The sequence below is a fragment of the Lolium rigidum genome, chromosome 2 (genome assembly GCF_022539505.1).
Source record: "Lolium rigidum isolate FL_2022 chromosome 2, APGP_CSIRO_Lrig_0.1, whole genome shotgun sequence".
Lineage (NCBI taxonomy): Eukaryota > Viridiplantae > Streptophyta > Magnoliopsida > Poales > Poaceae > Lolium > Lolium rigidum.
The window spans coordinates 16066921-16087591 of record NC_061509.1 but is presented as its reverse complement, the minus strand read 5'-3'; the positions used below and the strand labels follow the sequence as shown (position 1 = coordinate 16087591).

General features: G+C 43.8%; 1 protein-coding gene and 1 pseudogene across 1 annotated transcript; one reads left to right on the top strand and one right to left on the bottom strand.

The window, feature by feature from the left end:
- Window positions 1–16495: 16495 nt before the first annotated feature.
- On the bottom strand, window positions 16496–17493 carry LOC124689252 (annotated as a pseudogene).
- Window positions 17494–17986: 493 nt separating this feature from the next.
- LOC124689251 (BTB/POZ and MATH domain-containing protein 1-like) lies at window positions 17987–19099 on the top strand. The gene has a single exon (XM_047222807.1). The coding sequence runs from the start codon at window positions 17987–17989 to the stop codon at window positions 19097–19099; it is 1113 nt and encodes a 370-aa protein (XP_047078763.1).
- The last annotated feature ends 1572 nt before the right edge of the window (window positions 19100–20671 follow it).

Here is a 20671-nt window from a genome sequence, read left to right as displayed (position 1 = left end):
TGTATTTCGGATTAAAATAGTGATGCCAATAGAAAGCAAGATAAATGCAATAGAAAGGTATTTCTTATGACTAAAATTGGATCGGGGTTTATGGGTTCACTTAACTATTATCTTTTTTAAGTTGTAGTGGATAATAACAATTCATCAATGAGATATAAAGAATACTAGATCATAGATGCGCGCTTTGCTGTGCCCATCCTTCTCGTACGAAAAACTATATAGATGCCAAGCAAAATTTGGACATTTTGCCTATACTGCCTTCGTAGGTGCATTGTACATTTGCTTAAAGGTTTATTAAAATGGAGTTATATCATGTTGTTAGAGTCAAAACATATGCTATTTTGTAGTGTGCTATCACATCTTGGGAGAAACTAAGATATGGTGGGAGAAACTAACTGAGCTAATACATAAAATATTTCAGATGCAAAAGGAATGGATTTGAATTCTCTTTCATCCTTAATTTACAAAAGCTAGTTCCATCCAAAAGTCTGCAACTGGATCTCTGTAATGTGAAATAATATCGGCTCCTAGGATACCCAAAACTTACGGTAGAGGTTGGGGCTAAGAAACGCCATCTTTTATCAACAGCAAGTGACTTCTTTTCCTGGACCTTGATCCTTGAGCAAAAAATGGCATCTCGTGGCCTATATACCTGCAGAGTGTACACATAGACTGAAATAAACTCTCATTTTACAAATACAAAGTGAATCTTGAAAATTGAAGCCCAGGCCTTCATTTGTGTGTATATATACATCTTAAAATAGCAACGAATGCTGTAAACCGTTAAATCATCTTTTTCAAATAAGTACGGAAATAAAGAGGGAATGTTAGGCACACAAGCAATGCATGAACACAAACAACAAGGACCTGAAAAATATAATCAAGTGACACCTAAGCTATAACCAAGGTAGGGTTTTGCCATAACATGGGTACATCTCGTGCCAAGTTCAACTCCACCTCCAGCCAACGGATGCCATTAGGATACAGTATCCTTTTGCCATAACATGGGTACATCTCGTGCCAAGTTCAGCTCCACTTCGCCTGAAAAAAAGGATACAGTTTACGTGCCATCTGTGCATGGCCCTTTCAGGCAACAAGAGCTGAGAAAAACAATGATGATCAGTAGACAAATGTTTCATTCGTTTACTGTATACATATTAAGCTAATAAAAAAACGGGTAATAGAGTCATGTGTATGGAGAGCACAAATTATGCACACATAATAATTTGCTAGCCCTGTATCGCTATAGTTCTTTTACTTGTATAACTTATAAGAAGAATTGGGGATCTGGAGAGGCTTCTCACCGTGAAACTGGATCAAGCAAATCAGTTCATCTCACCTGATGGACCTCCAGACCCCATCCATCGTAGACATCGTCAACCCAGACGAGAAAACTTGCAAAAAATATCAGAGAAAAACATAGAATACTTGTCACATATATCTTAGATGAACATGTCAGTTTCGTCGTGTTTGAGTACTAAGACCCTGACCAGTCTCTTGTATCAAGGTGCCCTCGCTAGCTGGGGCCATGGGCTTGCCGCCGTCTCCGTGGATAGCCTTCTCGGTATAGACGGCACACCAGCGCCGGATACAATCGCCTCTTCCACCCTCTTTTTCCGCAAACAAGCTGCGAGCCGTCGGGGATCGAGAAGGAGAGCGGCGGACGAGCGAGGCCTGACACGAGACGGGGGTAAGAGAGGCCAGCGGTAGGGTTTCCTCGCTGTATCGAACGTGTTAGCAGTTCAATCGCCAGGGATGGGAACGAAGTCTATTTGCTACTGGGCCGTCGAAGCAGATGGACCACACCATCAGGCCCAGTGAACGAGAGGTTGCGTAGGTAGTTACGTGGAGTAGCAGCCCTTTAAAGGTGGCTGATCTTGTCAGGCGTTTAGGCCGTGCTAAAGACGAGCCCAACGATACTCGGTGGCAGATCAAAAAATCTCCTCCGTTGGAGATCTGATCGGACGCATAAGAACACCAAATCGCTGTGGTTTAGCCTTAGTGGTTTCATTTTACTGTTACTTAATAATAACTTCAATATGTGTAAGATACACATTCATATGTGAATCAATTCCTAACATATAGATGATGTAACACATCTCTCTTTATACTCCATTTATACTCCACAAGAAAGGAAAAAAACTTCATGCAATTTTGTATTAAGAATTAACAGAGTATAGCAGTAAGTACTTTGACATGATGTTTGAATATCAAATATACTACCTTGAACAAACAAGATCATCACTTTTGTCACGTGATGGACATATCACATGCATTCACTTTATCTCTAGTGAGATAGCAAAAGAAAAGGAAAAACCAATCGCTAAACCCATGCTATTCCATCTAACACACACATTACCCCACACACATTCTTGCATACAAGTTGGATCAAAACAAATACTTAAGAACGGGGTACATAATATCCATCTATCAATGCATATTACACAAATTAGTGTCAAATCTCAAAGCACAATATCATACTCCCTCCGTCCATAAATAGATGTCTTATATTTATCTAAATTTAGATGTATCTATACACTAAATAGTGTCTATATACATTCAAAATTTGATAAATCTAAAACATCTATTTATGGACAGAGGTAGTAGAATAAAGATCCACCACATAGGAATTACATATATGACAATAATCACTACTAGGAAAAGCCTTATAGCTGTAGAAATTACTGCTGGCGCACTAAATTTTCGGTGCGCCACTGCTATTTACTGCCGGTGCGTCACATACTTGCCGCGCGGTGGTATTCTAATATCTCCGGTGGACCTACTCATTCATGCGCCGGTGGTATTTAGAGCAAATACAAGGGCGACCAAAATCAAGGGCGCGTCGGGGATATCGAGCCACCCAAACCAGATTGATGCCGCACGATCTCGAACCAACCAGATGCAGAGGAGAAAAAAAAATAATACGCACGCACGCACCGCGCCCCACCCACACTGTCTCCACCCATCCCCAATTCTCCCTATCTCACTCGTCCCACCCAGATGCACGCACCATATCTCACTCCCGTCCCGCCTAGGGTTAGCGCCGCCACCGCCGCAACCCCTTTCTCGTGCGGCGGACACTTGAAGGTGACCGCCGCAGTGGCCGGGAGGAAGAGGGCGCCATCGATGCAAGCAGCGGGAGGCAGCAACCGCGGCACCAGCGGCACGTCCAGCAGCGTCGCCGGTGCGTGCCCGGACGCCGGCACCATCATGGCGGCCAGCGACGCCTGGTCCAGCCGCACGGGCCTCCAGCTCCCGCAGCAGCTCCGCGTCCGGGGCGACCATGCTCCCCGCCTGGAGCAGCCTGAGCAGGAAGTCGCAGGTGATGCCTTCGTCGGTCGCGGCATCCGGCGGCGGGAGCGCATCCACAAGGGACTCCAGGCACGGCGCGGCCACGAGTGACTCCAGGCGTGGCGCGGAGCGTCCACGAGGGACTCCAGGCGCTGCGCGGCCACGATCGAGGGACTCCAGGCGCGTCCAGCCCACTCGCCTGGCCATCAAGGAAGTTCACATGATGGTGGTCGGAATCGGGGCCGGACCCGATTGCTTTCTGTTTTACCCTCTAGGGTCCTAAGTGAAAATTGTATTTGTATGCTAAACAGTAATAGAAATGGCTGAGACGGGATTCGTTGACCACCAATTTTTTTGTTTCTTGCATAGCTTATCACCGGCGAACTACACTGGTGCGCCGGCAGTACAATAGTTTATCCCTGGCGAAGTGCAAGGCACGCCGGCGGTAGCTAATTATCACCGGCCTGTCCGCACTGGCGGGCTGACGTGCGCCGGCAGTAGGCTAAATAGGTGCGTCAGCAGTAAGCATTTTCCTAGTAGTGAATCATGTTGGGCAGCTCATATGGTACTAATAACTATGAAGATAACGAGAGAACTAAATCAAGCTATTGCCACAAACCCGTAGTCCAGAGGTGGACTACTCCCCCTTGATCATGGTGTTGGTAGTAAGACGTTGGAGAAGGTGGAGATCCCTCCGGCGGTGGCTCCGCAGAGTTTCCTCCTCCAATCTTCTCTGATGCAGCCTCCGTTTTCGTGTTTCTGTGTTTATGCGGCGCTCTCCTCCAGAAAATCCTCGGGGGTCATATACATAGTGGGTTTTAGGTCAAAATATGTAGGTTCTTGAAAGAATGGTCCAAAAGCCCATGATTCTTCTCTCGGTGAAAAAATGACTCCCCAGAAATCCTAGCTCAATTTGACTACGTATATGTCTCTTAAGGTGAAAAATACACAAAATAGGGTTTTCATGTTCTGCATAGTTATAACCTAAATAAATGGGTTCATTGGTAAATCCCCATAAAACTTTATATAATACGGAAATAACATCATATATGTTGCAAATATGTGGAATTATGTGTTAATAAAGGACAAAGTTCATGTATGCATTTTACATGCATCACCACGTAGCACATTCTTTTTAAAGGTCCTTGTGAAGGTGGTTTATATCCTCTTGTTCATGTGTCCGCGGGGTCCAAGCATGATCTCATAACCATCAAGCCTTCCTAATCTATGTGGCATCGTCGTCTAGAACATCCTTCGTATTTTATTGTTCAACAACTTCTTAGGAAGAATAAACTTTTATACACCCCAGACATAAATTCTTACATATGTGATCCATGCCAATAGGACAAGAGCTATAAACTGCCGTATCATACTTCTACTAGTGTGTCTACAATTTCTTAAGAACAAATCTTTTCTAATGTACGGGGTCCTGCTCCTGTATCTGTGAGCAATCATTTATACTATGTAAGTTTCATTGATGATTTTAGCAAATTTACATGGATATATTTTCTTAAGAAACTTTCTCATGTGTTCCAATTGTTTCTTAATTTTCAATAATGTTTTGAATGCAAGTTTAATAGGAAGATCATCACCATGCAGACAGGTTGGGGTGGAGATTATGAAAAACTTAATAGTTTTTTTTCCAAAAAGTGGGCACTAGTCATCATGTTTGATGCCTTCACACTACTAGGAAAAGGCTTATTGCCGGCGCACCAAAATGGGCTATTGCCGGCGCACTACAGCCCGCCGGTGGGAACAGGCCGGTGATAATAGCTTATTGCCGGCACACCAGTTGGTGCGCCGGCGGTATATCGCGTTATCCCCGGCGCACCTGTCTAGTTCGCCGGCGGTAAGTTATACAAGAAAACAAAAAAATTCAAATCTAGATCCAGATCTAGATCTAGATCTAGCTAGTCAACCGTGGTTGTCGTCTATGCGCCAGTGTAGGAGGTGCATGAGGATGCTGGAAGCTCCCGAGATTGGCGGGCCGGTGTAGGAGGAGGAGGAGTAGGCCGGAGGAGGAGGAGTAGGCCGGAGGTGGAGGAGCTCGGAGGAGGTGGAGGATGCCGGAGGTGGTGGAGGAGGCCGACAGTGATGGGGGAGGCCGGAGGTGTTGGAGGAGGCCGGAGGACGTCGAGGAGGCTGGAGGTGGTGGAGGAGGTCGGAGGACGTCGTGGCCATCGGTGGAGGAGGAGGATGAGTAGGTCACTGATGGCGTGTATTTCACACGTTCGTTGGGCAACCCCAAGAGGAAGGTATGATGCGCACAGCAGCAAGTTTTCCCTCAGAAAGAAACCAAGGTTTATCGAACCAGGAGGAGCCAAGAAGCACGTTGAAGGTTGATGGCGGCGGGATGTAGTGCGGCGCAACACCGGAGATTCCGGCGCCAACGTGGAACCCGCACAACACAACCAAAGTACTTTGCCCCAACGAAACGAGTGAGGTTGTCAATCTCACCGGCTTGCTGTAACAAAGGATTAACCGTATTGTGTGGAAGATGATTGTTTGCAGAGAAAAAAGTAAAAACAAGTATTGCAGTAGATTGTATTTCAGTAAAGAGAATTGGACCGGGGTCCACAGTTCACTAGAGGTGTCTCTCCCATAAGACGAACAGCATGTTGGGTGAACAAATTACGAGTTGGGCAATTGACAAATAAAGAGAGCATGACAATGCACATACATATCATGATGAGTATAGTGAGATTTAATTGGGCATTACGACAAAGTACATAGACCGCCATCCAACCGCATCTATGCCTAAAAAGTCCACCTTCGGGTTATCATCCGAACCCCCTCCAAGTATTAAGTTGCAAAGCAACAGACAATTGCATTAAGTATGGTGCGTAATGTAATCAACAACTACATCCTTAGACATAGCATCAATGTTTTATCCCTAGTGGCAACAAGACAACACAACCTTAGAACTTTCATCACTTGTCCCAGGTGTCAATGCGAGCATGAACCCACTATCGAGCATAAGTACTCCCTCTTGGAGTTAAAAGCATCTACTTGGCCGAGCATCTACTAATAACGGAGAGCATGCAAGATCATAAACAACACATAAGCATAACTTTGATAATCAACATAACAAGTATTCTCTATTCATCGGATCCCAACAAACGCAACATATAGAATTACATATAGATGATCTTGATCATGATAGGCAGCTCACAAGATCCGACAATGATAGCACAATGGGGAGAAGACAACCATCTAGCTACCGCTATGGACCCATAGTCCAGGGGTAGACTACTCACTCATCACTCCGGAGGCGACCATGGCGGTGTAGAGTCCTCCGGGAGATGATTCCCCTCTCCGGCGAGGTGCCGGAGGCGATCTCCGGGATCCCCCGAGATGGGATCGGCGGCGACGGCGTCTCGGCAAGGTTTTCCGTATCGTGGCTCTCGGTGCTGGGGGTTTCGTCACGGAGGCTTTAAGTAGGCGGAAGGGCAAGTCGAGAGGCGGCACGGGGGCCCACACCATAGGCCGGCGCGGCCAGGGGTGGGGCCGCGCCGCCCTAGGGTTTGGCCACCCCGTGGCCCCTCTTCGTCTCGTCTTCGGTCTTCTGGAAGCTTCGTGAGAAAATAGGCCTCTGGGCTTTTATTTCGTCCAATTCCGAGAATATTTCTTTACTAGGATTTCTGAAACCAAAAACAGCGAGAAAACAAAGAATCGGCACTTCGGCATCTTGTTAATAGGTTAGTTCCGGAAAATGCACGAATATGACATAAAGTGTGCATAAAACATGTAGATAACATCAATAATGTGGCATGGAACACAAGAAATTATCGATACGTTGGAGACGTATCGGCATCCCCAAGCTTAGTTCTGCTCGTCCCGAGCAGGTAAAACGATAACAAAGATAATTTACGGAGTGACATGCCATCATAAACTTGATCATACTATTTGTAAAGCATATGAAGTGAATGCAGCGATCAAAACAATGTGTATGACATGAGTAAACAAGTGAATCATAAAGCAAAGACTTTTCATGAATAGCACTTCAAGACAAGCATCAATAAGTCTTGCATAAGAGTTAACTCATAAAGCAATAATTCAAAGTAAAGGTATTGAAGCAACACAAAAGAAGATTAAGTTTCAGCGGTTGCTTTCAACTTGTAACATGTATATCTCATGGATATTGTCAACATAGAGTAATATAATAAGTGCAATAAGCAAGTATGTAGGAATCAATGCACAGTTCACACAAGTGTTTGCTTCTTGAGGTGGAGAGAAATAGGTGAACTGACTCAACATTGAAAGTAAAAGAATGGTCCTCATAGAGGAAAAGCATCGATTGCTATATTTGTGCTAGAGCTTTGATTTTGAAAACATGAAACAATTTTGTCAACGGTAGTAATAAAGCATATGCATCATGTAAATTATATCTTATAAGTTGCAAGCCTCATGCATAGTGTACTAATAGTGCTCGCACCTTGTCCTAATTAGCTTGGACTACCCGGATTATCACCGCAATACATATGCTTTAACCAAGTTTCACAAAGGGGTACCTCTATGCCGCCTGTACAAAGGTCTAAGGAGAAAGCTCGCATTTGGATTTCTCGCTTTTGATTATTCTCAACTTAGACATCCATACCGGGACAACATAGACAACGAGATAATGGACTCCTCTTTTAATGCTTTAAGCATTTGACAACAATTAATTCTTTTCTCATTAGAGATTTGAGGATATTTGTCCAAAACTGAAACTTCCACCATGAATCATGGCTTTAGTTAGCGGCCCAATGTTCTTCTCTCATAATATGCATGCTCAAACCATTCAACTCAGTGTAGATCGCCCTTACTTCAGACAAGACGAACATGCATAGCAACTCACATGAAATTCAACAATGAGTTGATGGCGTTCCCCGATAAACATGGTTATCGCACAACAAGCAACTTAATAAGAGATAAAGTGCATAATTACATATTCAATACCACAATAGTTTTTAAGCTATTTGTCCCATGAGCTATATATTGCAAAGGTGAATGATGGAATTTTAAAGGTAGCACTCAAGCAATTTACTTTGGAATGGCGGGAAAATACCATGTAGTATAGGTAGGTATGGTGGACACAAATGGCATAGTGGTTGGCTCAAGTATTTTGGATGCATGAGAAGTATTCCCTCTCGATACAAGGTTTAGGCTAGCAAGGCTTATTTGAAACAAACACAAGGATGAACCGGTGCAGCAAAACTCACATAAAAAACATATTGTAAACATTATAAGACTCTACACCGTCTTCCTTGTTGTTCAAAACTCAATACTAGAAATTATCTAGACCTTAGAGAAACCAAATATGCAAACCAAATTTTAGCATGCTCTATGTATTTCTTCATTAATGGGTGCAAAGCATATGATGCAAGAGCTTAAACATGAGCACAACAATTGCCAAGTATCACATTACCCAAGACATTTATAGCAATTACTACATGTATCATTTTCCAATTCCAACCATATAACAATTTAACGAAGGAGAAACTTCGCTATGAATACTATGAGTAGAAACCAAGGACATATTTGTCCATATGCTACAGCGGAGCGTGTATCTCTCCCATGAAGTGAATGCTAGGATCCATTTTATTCAAACAAAACAAAAACAAAAACAAACCGACGCTCCAAGAAAAAGCACATAAGATGTGGCCGAATAAAAATGTAGTTTCAGGGGAGGAACCTGATAATTTGTTGATGAAGAAGCACTGGCGGGCACAAGTAGATTCATGGGTATTCAGCTGAATACCCATTTTTCAGACAATTTTTTTAATGCACGCAGCATGTGTAGTTATGTACGTCAGTACGTGTAGGTATCTAGCCCATTTAGGCAACAAAAACCACCAATGTGTGTGGCCCATAAGTCCATAAGCACTAGACCGACCAAATAATCCAAACCAAAGCACATGGCAGCAGATTTGCTCCCTTGAATCCGTGAAAATTCGGCTTCGACGGTTCGTTGTTCTGTGACACAACACACAAGCGGAGAGGCGGAGGTGGCGATAGGATTCGTGATTGCTACCAGGTGCGGGGCGCCGGGCCGCCGGCTCCACGAGTCGGCCAGGGAGCAGCAGCCAACAGGAACGAGGAGGCCGAAGCTAGAGGATTCCGGGCGTGAAGTTCTCTGAAATTCCTCAGTGCAAGATGTAGCATGCAGGTTAGGGTTCTGAATCTTCAGTGATTTTTTTCCGGTTTCTAGATTAGTAAATCAGCAACTGCTCTTCCACTTCAGATTATTTTACGAAAAAAATGTGAACCGTTATGTTTAGTATTTGAACAAATTTTCATTTAATTTCTCTAATATTTTAAGATGATGTTGTTATTGAAAATTCGTGAGTCTTTCTGTTTACATTAAACCGTTTGTCAATCTTTATGTTTGTTTTGTTGTATTGCACAATTTTTTACCCTTCAAATTTTGTCTTGGATTTTTTTTTTTAAGTTTGAATACCCATTGCAAATTGTTTGTGCCCGCCCATGTGAAGAAGGGGATGCCTTGGGCATCCCCAAGCTTAGACGCTTGAGTCTTCTTGATATATGCAGGGGTGAACCACCGGGTGCATCCCCAAGCTTAGAGCTTTCACTCTCCTTGATCATGTTGCATCATACTCCTCTCTTGATCCTTGAAAACTTCCTCCACACCAAACTCGAAACAACTCATTAGAGGGTTAGTGCACAATATAAATTGACATATTCAGAGGTGACACAATCATTCTTAACACTTCTGGACATTGCATAATGCTACTGGACATTATTGGATCAAAGAAATTCATCCAACATAGCGAAAGAGGCAATGCGAAATAAAAGGCAGAATCTGTCAAAACAGAACAGTTCGTATTGGCGAATTTTAAAATGGCACCAGACTTGCTCAAATGAAAATGCTCAAATTGGATGAAAGTTGCGTACATATCTGAGGATCATGCACGTAAATTGGCATAATTTTCTGAGCTTCCTGCAGGGCAGTGGGCTCAGATTCGTGACAGCAAAGAAATCTGGAACTGCGCAGTAATCCAAATCTAGTACTTACTTTTCTATCAACGGCTTAACTTGGCACAACAAAACTCAAAACTAAGATAAGAAGAGGTTGCTACAGTAGTAAATAACTTCCAAGACACAAAATAAAAACAAAGTACTATAGGTAAAAACATGGGTTGTCTCCCATAAGCGCTTTTCTTTAACGCCTTTCAGCTAGGCGCGTAAAGTGTGTATCAAGTATTATCGAATGGTGGTGCATTCTCAGCGAGGTGTGGAGTTTTCTCAACTAGGCATATTATATTAGATACATAAGTTTTAGCATCTCCCTTTTCATTAGTCTTAGGTGTGCTACTCTCATCAAACAAATTTTCAGGAACAAGCCAAGCATAATTATTTTCTAGTGCATCATTCATAGCTAGGAGCTTGCATGGTATTGGTGCTTTGATCTCCTCACCATCATCAATATTATTAGTGTATCTTATTCTATCCATATCCATCTTTTCAAGGAGACTAGCAAAATTAGTAGGAGAACCAAGCATATTAAATTTAGCAAAGACCTTTCTAGCTTCTCTTGCTAGACCACCAAATTCTCTAAGAAGGGTTTCTAAAACAAAATCTTTCTTTTCCCCTTCTTCCATATCACCAAGTGTGAAAAACATATGTTGGATTATAGGATTGAGATTAACAAATTTGGTTTCCAACAAGCGAACTAAATGCGCGGCAGCAATTTCATAAGTAGGCGCAAGGTCTACCAAGTGTCTATCCTCAAAATCATCAATAGTACTAACATGGTTGAAGAATTCTTCTATATTATTTCTCCCAACTATAGACCCACGTCCTACCGGTATGTTCTTTGTGGTAAAATTAAAAGGAAACATGATGAAATAAGTAAAGTAAATGCTAGTAACTAATTTTTTTGTGTTTTCAATATAGCAAACAAGATAGTAAATAAAGTAAAACTAGCAACTAATTTTTTGTGTTTTTGATATAGCAACAAGACAGTAAATAAAGTAAAGCTAGCAACTAATTTTTTTGTGTTTTGATATAAGTGCAGCAAACAAAGTAGTAAATAAAGCAAGACAAAAACAAAGTAAAGAGATTGAGAAGTGGAGACTCCCTTGCAGCGTGTCTTGATCTCCCCGGCAACGGCGCCGTAAAAGAGCTTGATGGCGTGTATTTCACACGTTCGTTGGGCAACCCCAAGAGGAAGGTATGATGCGCACAGCAGCAAGTTTTCCCTCATAAAGAAACCAAGGTTTATCGAACCAGGAGGAGCCAAGAAGCACGTTGAAGGTTGATGGCGGCGGGATGTAGTGCGGCGCAACACCAGAGATTCCGGCGCCAACGTGGAACCTGCACAACACAACCAAAGTACTTTGCCCCAACGAAATGCAGTGATGTTGTCAATCTCACCGGCTTGCTGTAACAAAGGATTAACCGTATTGTGTGGAAGATGATTGTTTGCAGAGAAAAAAGTAAAAACAAGTATTGCAGTAGATTGTATTTCAGTAAAGAGAATTGGACCGGGGTCCACAGTTCACTAGAGGTGTCTCTCCCATAAGACGAACAGCATGTTGGGTGAACAAATTACAGCTGGGCAATTGACAAATAAAGAGAGCATGACAATGCACATACATATCATGATGAGTATAGTGAGATTTAATTGGGCATTACGACAAAGTACATAGACCGCCATCCAACTCGCATCTATGCCTAAAAAGTCCACCTTCAGAGTTATCATCCGAACCCCTCCAGCATTAAGTTGCAAAGCAACAGTACAATTGCATTAAGTATGGTGCGTAATGTAATCAACAACTACATCCTTAGACATAGCATCAATGTTTTATCCCTAGTGGCAACAAGCACAACACAACCTTAGAACTTTCGTCACCGTCCTGGTGTCAATGCAGGCATGAACCCACTATCGAGCATAAGTACTCCCTCTTGGAGTTAAAAGCATCTACTTGGCCGGAGCATCTACTAATAACGGAGAGCATGCAAGATCATAAACAACACATAAGCATAACTTTGATAATCAACATAACAAGTATTCTCTATTCATCGGATCCCAACAAACGCAACATATAGAATTACATATAGATGATCTTGATCATGATAGGCAGCTCACAAGATCCGACAATGATAGCACAATGGGGAGAAGACAACCATCTAGCTACCGCTATGGACCCATAGTCCAGGGGTAGACTACTCACTCATCACTCCGGAGGCGACCATGGCGGTGTAGAGTCCTCCGGGAGATGATTCCCCTCTCCGGCAGGGTGCCGGAGGCGATCTCCAGTGATCCCCCGAGATGGGATCGGCGGCGACGGCGTCTCTGGAAGGTTTTCCGTATCGTGGCTCTCGGTACTGGGGGTTTCGTCACGGAGGCTTTAAGTAGGCGGAAGGGCAAGTCGAGAGGCGGCACGGGGGGCCCACACCATAGGCCGGCGCGGCCAGGGGTGGGGCCGCGCCGCCCTAGGGTTTGGCCACCCCGTGGCCCCTCTTCGTCTCGTCTTCGGTCTTCCGGAAGCTTCGTGAGAAAATAGGCCTCCGGGCTTTTATTTCGTCCAATTCCAAGAATATTTCTTTACTAGGATTTCTGAAACCAAAAACAGCAGAAAACAAAGAATCGGCACTTCGGCATCTTGTTAATAGGTTAGTTCCAGAAAATGCACGAATATGACATAAAGTGTGCATAAAACATGTAGATAACATCAATAATGTGGCATGGAACACAAGAAATTATCGATACGTTGGAGACGTATCAGTCACCGGTGAAGCTCGCTGCCGCAGAAGCTCGGTATAGAGAAGGAGGAGCAGGAGATGGAGGAGGAGGAGGAGGAGGAGGAGGAGGAGGAGGAGGAAAAGAGAAGGGGAAAGTGAGCACCGCGGGCTGAGTTGTGCCTATATAGCACTGCTTACCGCCAGCGCACCAAGTAGGGTGGTGCGCCGGGGGTAATTTTTTTCTTTTTTTCACCCAAATCTTAAATCTCAAAAAAGTCCTGTTTCTGTTTTCCAAATGACGAATCCATTTTTTCTTCGAAAAGGAAATTTCGAGTAGATCGATTTTGATATAAAAAAGTTTTTCATCGGAGGTCGTATGCAACCAGAAAACCCGTTTTACCGAAAGATGATGCCATATTGCATAATATATCGAAATTCATTTTTTTCAAATTTTGATGAAAGCTAGATTGCATAATACATGGGCAGTTCAAAGGATTTTATTTTTTGAATTTTCTATCATTTTCTTTTATTTTTTCGGAAACTGAAAAGGCGATTCCCGGGGGGGGAGAGAGAAAATCTAGGCACCTTACCCCCGGCGCACCTCTATGGTGGTGCGCTGGTGGTAAATTGTCTACCACCGGCGCACCACCATAGAGGTGCGCCGGGGGTAAGGTGCCCAGATTTTTCGCTTCCGGCCAGACCTCTTCGAATTTTATCCCCGGCGCACCAAATTTTTTTGTGCGCCGGCAGTATAGTTTCTTCACCGGCGCGGCCTAATTTGGCTCGCCGGCGGTATTTGCCACCGGCAAGTGTCAATGATGGTGCGCCGGCACTTTTCCGTGCAGCTATAGCCCTTTTCCTAGTAGTGTCATGCTCATAAAAAATGGCTCCGTTGAACGCAAGCACTGTCATATAGTGGAGTTTGGTCTTGCCTTGTTAGCCAATGCTTATATGCCCTTAAAATACTGGAATAATGTGTTTCTCACTGCCACCTTCCTTATAAACTTGCTTCCTACAAAAGTTCTCAACCTTGAAACCCCACCCAAAAAACTTATTCATGTCACACCTAATTATGAATCCCTTCGAGTCTTTGGCTATGTTTTGGCCAAATATTCATCCTTATAATAAACACAAATCCTCTTTTCATTCTAAACGGTGTGTTTTATTGGATATAGCCCTCTCCATAAAGGTTTCAAGTGTCTAGATTTCACCACATGGCGCGTCTATGTTTCTCGGGATGTTGTCTTTGATGATAATGTTTTTTTGTTTGCTTCTCTTCATCCCAACGATGGGCGTCATCTTAGTGAAGCAATACTTTTGCTTCCTCGAGATACAATCTCTTCGGCATCTAGTGATAGGCGTGTGCAAATTGTTCTAGTTGTTGATGCTCTCTAGGTCACTGTCGAAGAGCCCTCTCGAAGTTCGTGTACAAATGCTGAAGAAATCGATGCAAACACTGCTAATTCTGATTTGGTCAGCAAAATATGACAGAAGGGACAACAACGATCCATATACAGATTCAGGGGACACATCTGCCTCGAATCCTCCACCCGGAGCTAAATGTTCCGCCCTGTCACCTGACGTGACTGTGCGGGCGTCCCCAAAATCTCATGTTCGCTCCCCTGATGGGTCGTCTACGCTCTACTCCCCAGCGCCCACGTCGCCTTCGCGCAGATGCAGCTACACGGGTCATGTGCTACCCCCGCGCCGCGGTCCCTGTCCAACGTATCACTCGAGGAGCCATCATGCCCAATGCTGCGACAACAACACATGCTCCTGATCTTGAGTGGTATGTTCACTCTGCAGGATCTTAAAACAATGATGATCCCCATGATGATTCTAATGGTAATGGTTCTCTCCATACAAGATAGTCAGAGCAGCCAGTGACTGAAACTTCTGTTCATGCTCCTGCTGTCCAGAAACCAGTCAACGAACCTCGTACTCGCCTGCAAAAAGGTATACGACAACTTAAGGTTTATACAAATGGTACTTTGACATATGCCCTTTTGACTTCTACACGCGAACCCCAAAATCTCACTGAAGCTCTTACCAATCGAAACTGGAAAGCTACAATGCAAGATGAGTATGATGTTCTTCAAGCTAACAAACCTTGGCATCCTTTTGCTCCAAGTTGCAACAAAGATGTCAATGATTGCAAATGGATCTATCGCATCAAGAAAAAGGTTGATGGTACTATTGACAGGCATAAAACTAGACTTGTTGCAAAAGGTTTTACGCAAAGCTATGGTTTTGATTATGATGATATTTTAGTCCTATTGTTAAAGCTGCTACTATTCGTCTTGTTTTGTCCATATCAGTCTCTACAGGATGGAGTTTAAGGAAGCTAGATGTAAAGAATGCTTTCTTACATGGTGTTATGAAAGAGGAGGTTTAAATGAAAACAACTACCGGGTTTTGAGTCTTTCGCTACTTTCTTTGAGTCTTTCGCTACTTCAGATTATGTCTGCATACTTGATAAAGCTCTATATGGGTTAAAATAGGTACCCAGGACGTGGTACTCTCGACTAAGCTCCAAGCTACAGTCTCTTGCCTTCACTCCTTCTAAGGCTAACACATCTTTGTTCCTCTACAACAAGTCAGACATTACAATATTCATTCTCATTTATATCGATGATATTATTGTTACAAACTGTTTTGACATGGCCATAGGTGCTTCTCTTCACAATCTCAGTTCTGAGTTTGCTCTTAAGAATCTTGGTGGGATTCATTTATTTTGAGGACCTGAGGTTCACAAACGCACAATAGCTTATTGTTAAATCAAGAAAAGTATGCTTAAGAACCTATTGGTTGGTGTGGGTATGAAGGGTTGCACATCTTGTTCTACACCTCTCTCAATTAATGACAACTTATCTTTGACTAATGGATCTCCACTTGGGCCTAAAGACAATACCCGATACAGGAGGATTGTAGGGGTACTTCAATACTTGACTATACCACGTCCTCATATATCTTTTTTAGTTAATAAGGTCCGTCAGTTTCTTCATGTTCCTACTACTACCCATTGAACATCCATTAAGCGCATCCTAAGGTACGTTCATGGCACACAAAGAGTTGGACTTACTTTTCAGAAACTATTATTATGTATATAGGCCCCTTGCAATGTACGAGCTTTTGAATGCGTAAAAACTATTATTATGTATATATGCTCTTTGACTAACCTCAACATGAATATAGTCAACGGCAACAACAATCAATATGCAACAATAGATGTAGCTGCTGCATTCGAACAATCAGGAGCATGATGCAAAAGAATCTTCTGATATGGAACAGGAGTCTCAAGGTACCAGTCAAGTCAACCAAGAAAGGCCCAGTATTTAAAATCAATGGGGCACGTCTCGATTAAATTGATAGACAAAGATCATCATATTTTGTCACCTAATAATGATAAAAGTAATGCTTTCATATCAGAATGTATCTATCGAGAAAAAGAACATTTGCCACATAACACAATATTGCTCAAATATTACACCTCTTTTTATATATATATCAGAGTCGATTATGTAGTTAGATCATTGTGATCCAGCTTCTTAGTAACTTCATTAGGGATACCACAGACGGCAAGTGGTTGGCTTCTTGCCATATATTTGATACAACAACTCTTGAGCTGCTCACAATTATATTGCTCAGCAATTTCCAAAGTTATACCCACCGTGTCCCTATCGAGAGTCTTGCTTAGTTTGCTCCCGCACATCAGTTTCAGCCTTTCCATGGCATACCTATCAGCCGCGACGAGTAAATGCTGCGCCATGTTGGTAGCATCTTCTGTGTCCTCCTCCATGAACTCAGGCAAGCAATCCTTGTACAGGTAATGCAGGAGGACCTCAAAAACCTCAGCATCTATATCATCAATACAGATGTTGTTTTCTCTGCTCTCCATCATGTAACCACATAGCTGCGCGCGGAAGACGGGCGATCGCGCAGCGAGCACGCATGTGTGCACCTTGAATGCCTTGAACGATCCGATCTTAACAGTCATGTCCGCGTTGATGCCGCTGTCTAGAAGGTTGCCGAGATCTTTGGCTAGATGTGAGGGTGGCACAATGATGTCTTCCGTGAGCTTGGGGACATTGACAACGCACTTGATCAGCAGGCAGTCATCCTTGAGGTACCCCGATGCGGCCAAATCGGCTTTGCTCACAAACTTGCCAGTGCCCCAACCCAAACTGGTGGACGAGAACTTGAGGGTGGTGAAGCTGTACTTGTGCTTCTCACCGGTGGACAGAGGCGTGGGATCCTGGAGGGAGAAGTCGAAGGACGCGGTGACCTCATCCTCGCCGGCATTCATCAGCAGGAGGAAAACATAAGCAAACTGATCGTCGACAGCCCTGTAGTCGCCGTATTCGGGTAGTAGAGGATAGTCCAGTCATGATCGCCGACGCGGAAGATGCCAGACCTGACTAAAGAATGGCTGCCCCTGATCTGGGAGTGGCCGACGATCTTGAACAGGTGCTCGCCGGCGTGAACCACCACCGCCGACGAGGTCTTGGTTACCATGGCGGCGGCCGGCTATCTTTCAGTTCAGACAGCGCGCGCGTACAACGATCGATCTCGTTATTATAGCTAGGGCTCGTTATGTGTTAGATTGCATGTGCTGTTATCGAGCAAGCAAATATCCGTGATCAGAAGTAAGACATGCGGAGACTGCCGGAGAGATGTAACAGAGCCCGGTCATGTTGATCTCCGCCACGGATCGAAGCCTTTTTTTTTTTGTAGAAAACGCTAGATCTCATCTGCTCTGATACAACGGATCGGATGGACCTTGGGTTCGGTTTCCCCGTTGAAGCCCACAGCTTCAGGTAGCAGTAGCACACCCTGCGCGAGCCATATTGCTAATAGACTTTTGTACACCTGGATTAATTAACCTAATAGCACGCCTTTTTGTGACATTAAAACTGACAGAGTTTTTACCTCCTGGATTAGCCTAATCGCTAAGTTTTCTCAAATCCTTCAGCCGTCGTGTCATCGTTTCCCCGGCGCACAAATCGCCATGTCTAGCCATGGATCTAGCCTCGTCGATCCCTTGTACGGAAGCGCATCGCCGGGGAACATCGGCAACAAGACCTCCTCAGCCGTGTCCGTCCACACCGGTGAGCACCTGTTCAAGGTATTCCGCCACTCCCGGATCAAGGGCATCAACACCTGCCTCACATCCAAGCAATTTCGTGTCGGCGGTCATGACTGGGCCATCCTCTACTACCCAAACGGCTTCCTCTCTGTCAACGATGGGCAGTTCACGTCTGTGTATCTCCGGTTGATGAACGCCTCTGAACGTCAGGTCAATTTGTCATATACCTTCTGCCTCCAGGACCCCGCGGCACCGCTGACCGGGGAGAAGAACAAGTACGGCTCCACCTGCAAGCTCTCGTCCAAGAGGGACAAAGAGGGTGTACGCAAGTTTGTGAGTAAAGCTGATTTGGCCGCGTCAGGATGCCTCAAGGATGACTGCCTAGTGATCAAGTGCTACGTCGAGGTCATTGACGACCACGAGGAGATCACTGTGCCACCCTCCGAGATGAGCAGAGATCTCCGCAATCTTTTTGAAAGAGGCTTCAAGACAGACCTGACTATCATGGTCGGCAGGTTCAGAAGTTTCGAGGCACATGCGTGCATCCTCGCGGCACGATCGCCGGTTTTCCACGCAGAGCTCTGTGGATCTATGATGGAGAGCAAGGAAAACATCATCCAGATTGATGGTATGAGTGCTAAGGTTTTCGAGATCCTCTTGTATTACATATACAATGATTGTCTGCCTAAGTTTATGGACGACACCACGAAAGATGCTACAAATATGGCACAACACTTGCTCGTCGCGGCTGATAGGTATGCTATTGAGAGGTTGAAGCTAATATGCGAGAGCAAGTTGTGCAAAACACTAGCCATCAGCTCAGTAGGTTATACTCTGAATCTTGCAGAGCAATACAGTTGTCATGATCTCAAGGCTCGTTGTTTAAAGTTCATTGGAAAAAACCGCGAGAAGCTGCGATCCGTTGAAAACGCAGGAGGGTTCGTGCAACTAAAGCACAACTATCCACTCCTTGCGCAAGATGCTCTCGGCAAGCTGACTGGTAAGAAGAAGAAGAAAAACCAGTGGAGCAAATGAAACCAATCAGTCTACCAAAGAAAATACATAGTTCACTTATTTACAGCTCAAAAAGTCGTGATGAACTTTGAGAGCCAAGTCGGTTTTGTATGCATTTCTCATAGATTTTGCGCTGTGTTTTTTCTTCTAATTGATCCATGTGTTCACGGGGTTGAAACAAGTTTCTTGTAAAAAAAACCCATCTACCTATGTATTTCACAGTATTTTTGTTATTACTATTGATAGAACATAATGCTAAATATTCTCATTTTCCATTCACGTGATGTCAAAAAAAATACTCAGAATAGTTGTTTTTCTACGCTCGACCCAGCAGCTCTGTTCCCTTGCTGTAAGCCCTTAACAATACACCCTAACTAAGGAACAACCTTGCACAAGTGATACTTAATCTTATTTTGTTTCCTCTATCTGTTGTTCCACTTCTCACCTATGCCCAAATGTTCTGGGACGCATCGAAGGAGATTTTAAACATCCTCTCCATCCACAGACTTGGGCAAAGGATATTATTCGTGATAGTCTGATTACAGAGGAGGATAGGTCGAAGTTAATTACAATCATGTATTCGACTCATGGAGAGAAGGGTTACGATCCGAACACTGCCATGGAGTTTGTGAGGATACTCTTATGTCCGTAGCTAGAGCTCCCCCGGTCATAAAACAGTTTCCAGTGATTCGACCTATGAGCAAGTGGCAGCGACCACCTGATGGTGTGGTCAAAATCAACTCGGACGGCGCCCTTGATTCTAAGGATGGAGTGGTGGGCGGAGGAGGCCGGGGTTGCTCGTGACAGGCATGGTTTCAGAGGAGCATGGCGCAGTATTAGGGGATGGATAATTCCCTTACGATCGAAGTTTCTGCTCTCCGGGACGTGGTGCTGTTTGCGGAGGAACAACAGTTCTCGTGGCTGGTTTTTGAAACTGACTCTTCAGAGATTATCCGTATCTTGAGGCTGAGTAGAAGGGATCTCTCTTCAATCTTTCTTATCTGATATTCGTGAGTTAAGTTTAAATTTGAGCTTTTTAGTTTATGTTTTGCGTGCCGCTCGGCCAATGTCGTGGCTCAAAATTGTGCAAAGTTTGCTTGCACAAATGGGAGATCACAAATTTCACCAACGGTCTCCTCAGTTTTTAGTTCACAGTACTGCTCCTGATTGTAACTTTTTGGTTGTTGATTAATAAAGCTCGTGAATTACACACAAAAAGACTACGCATCTACTCCCTCCGTTCATTAATATAATACTGTATGTTTTAGTTTTTATTAAATTCTTCTATTTTAGTATGTATCCAGTCTACTTTTAGAGAATAGATTCACTTACTATAATGTGTATCTAGTTTACTTTGATGTGTCTAAAATATCGTATATTCATAAACAAAGGGAATATATCAATGGGTCAAGAAAATACATCCCTTATCAAATTTCATAGCGATGTAGGTTTTAGATGAATTTATCATAGGTTTGCGTTGTGCTTTTTGCTGGTACCTCGATGCATGAGTGCATGGTGTGGGAACAATTTTCTTCTTAGCAATTCCTAGTGCTTTTCTTAGTATCATTTTTCATGCATACATTGTCAAACAAT

Bases quoted from the DNA above. Each gene is read 5' to 3' on its own strand.
- LOC124689251 (XM_047222807.1), top strand. From the start codon at position 17,987: ATGTCTAGCCATGGATCTAGCCTCGTCGATCCCTTGTACGGAAGCGCA.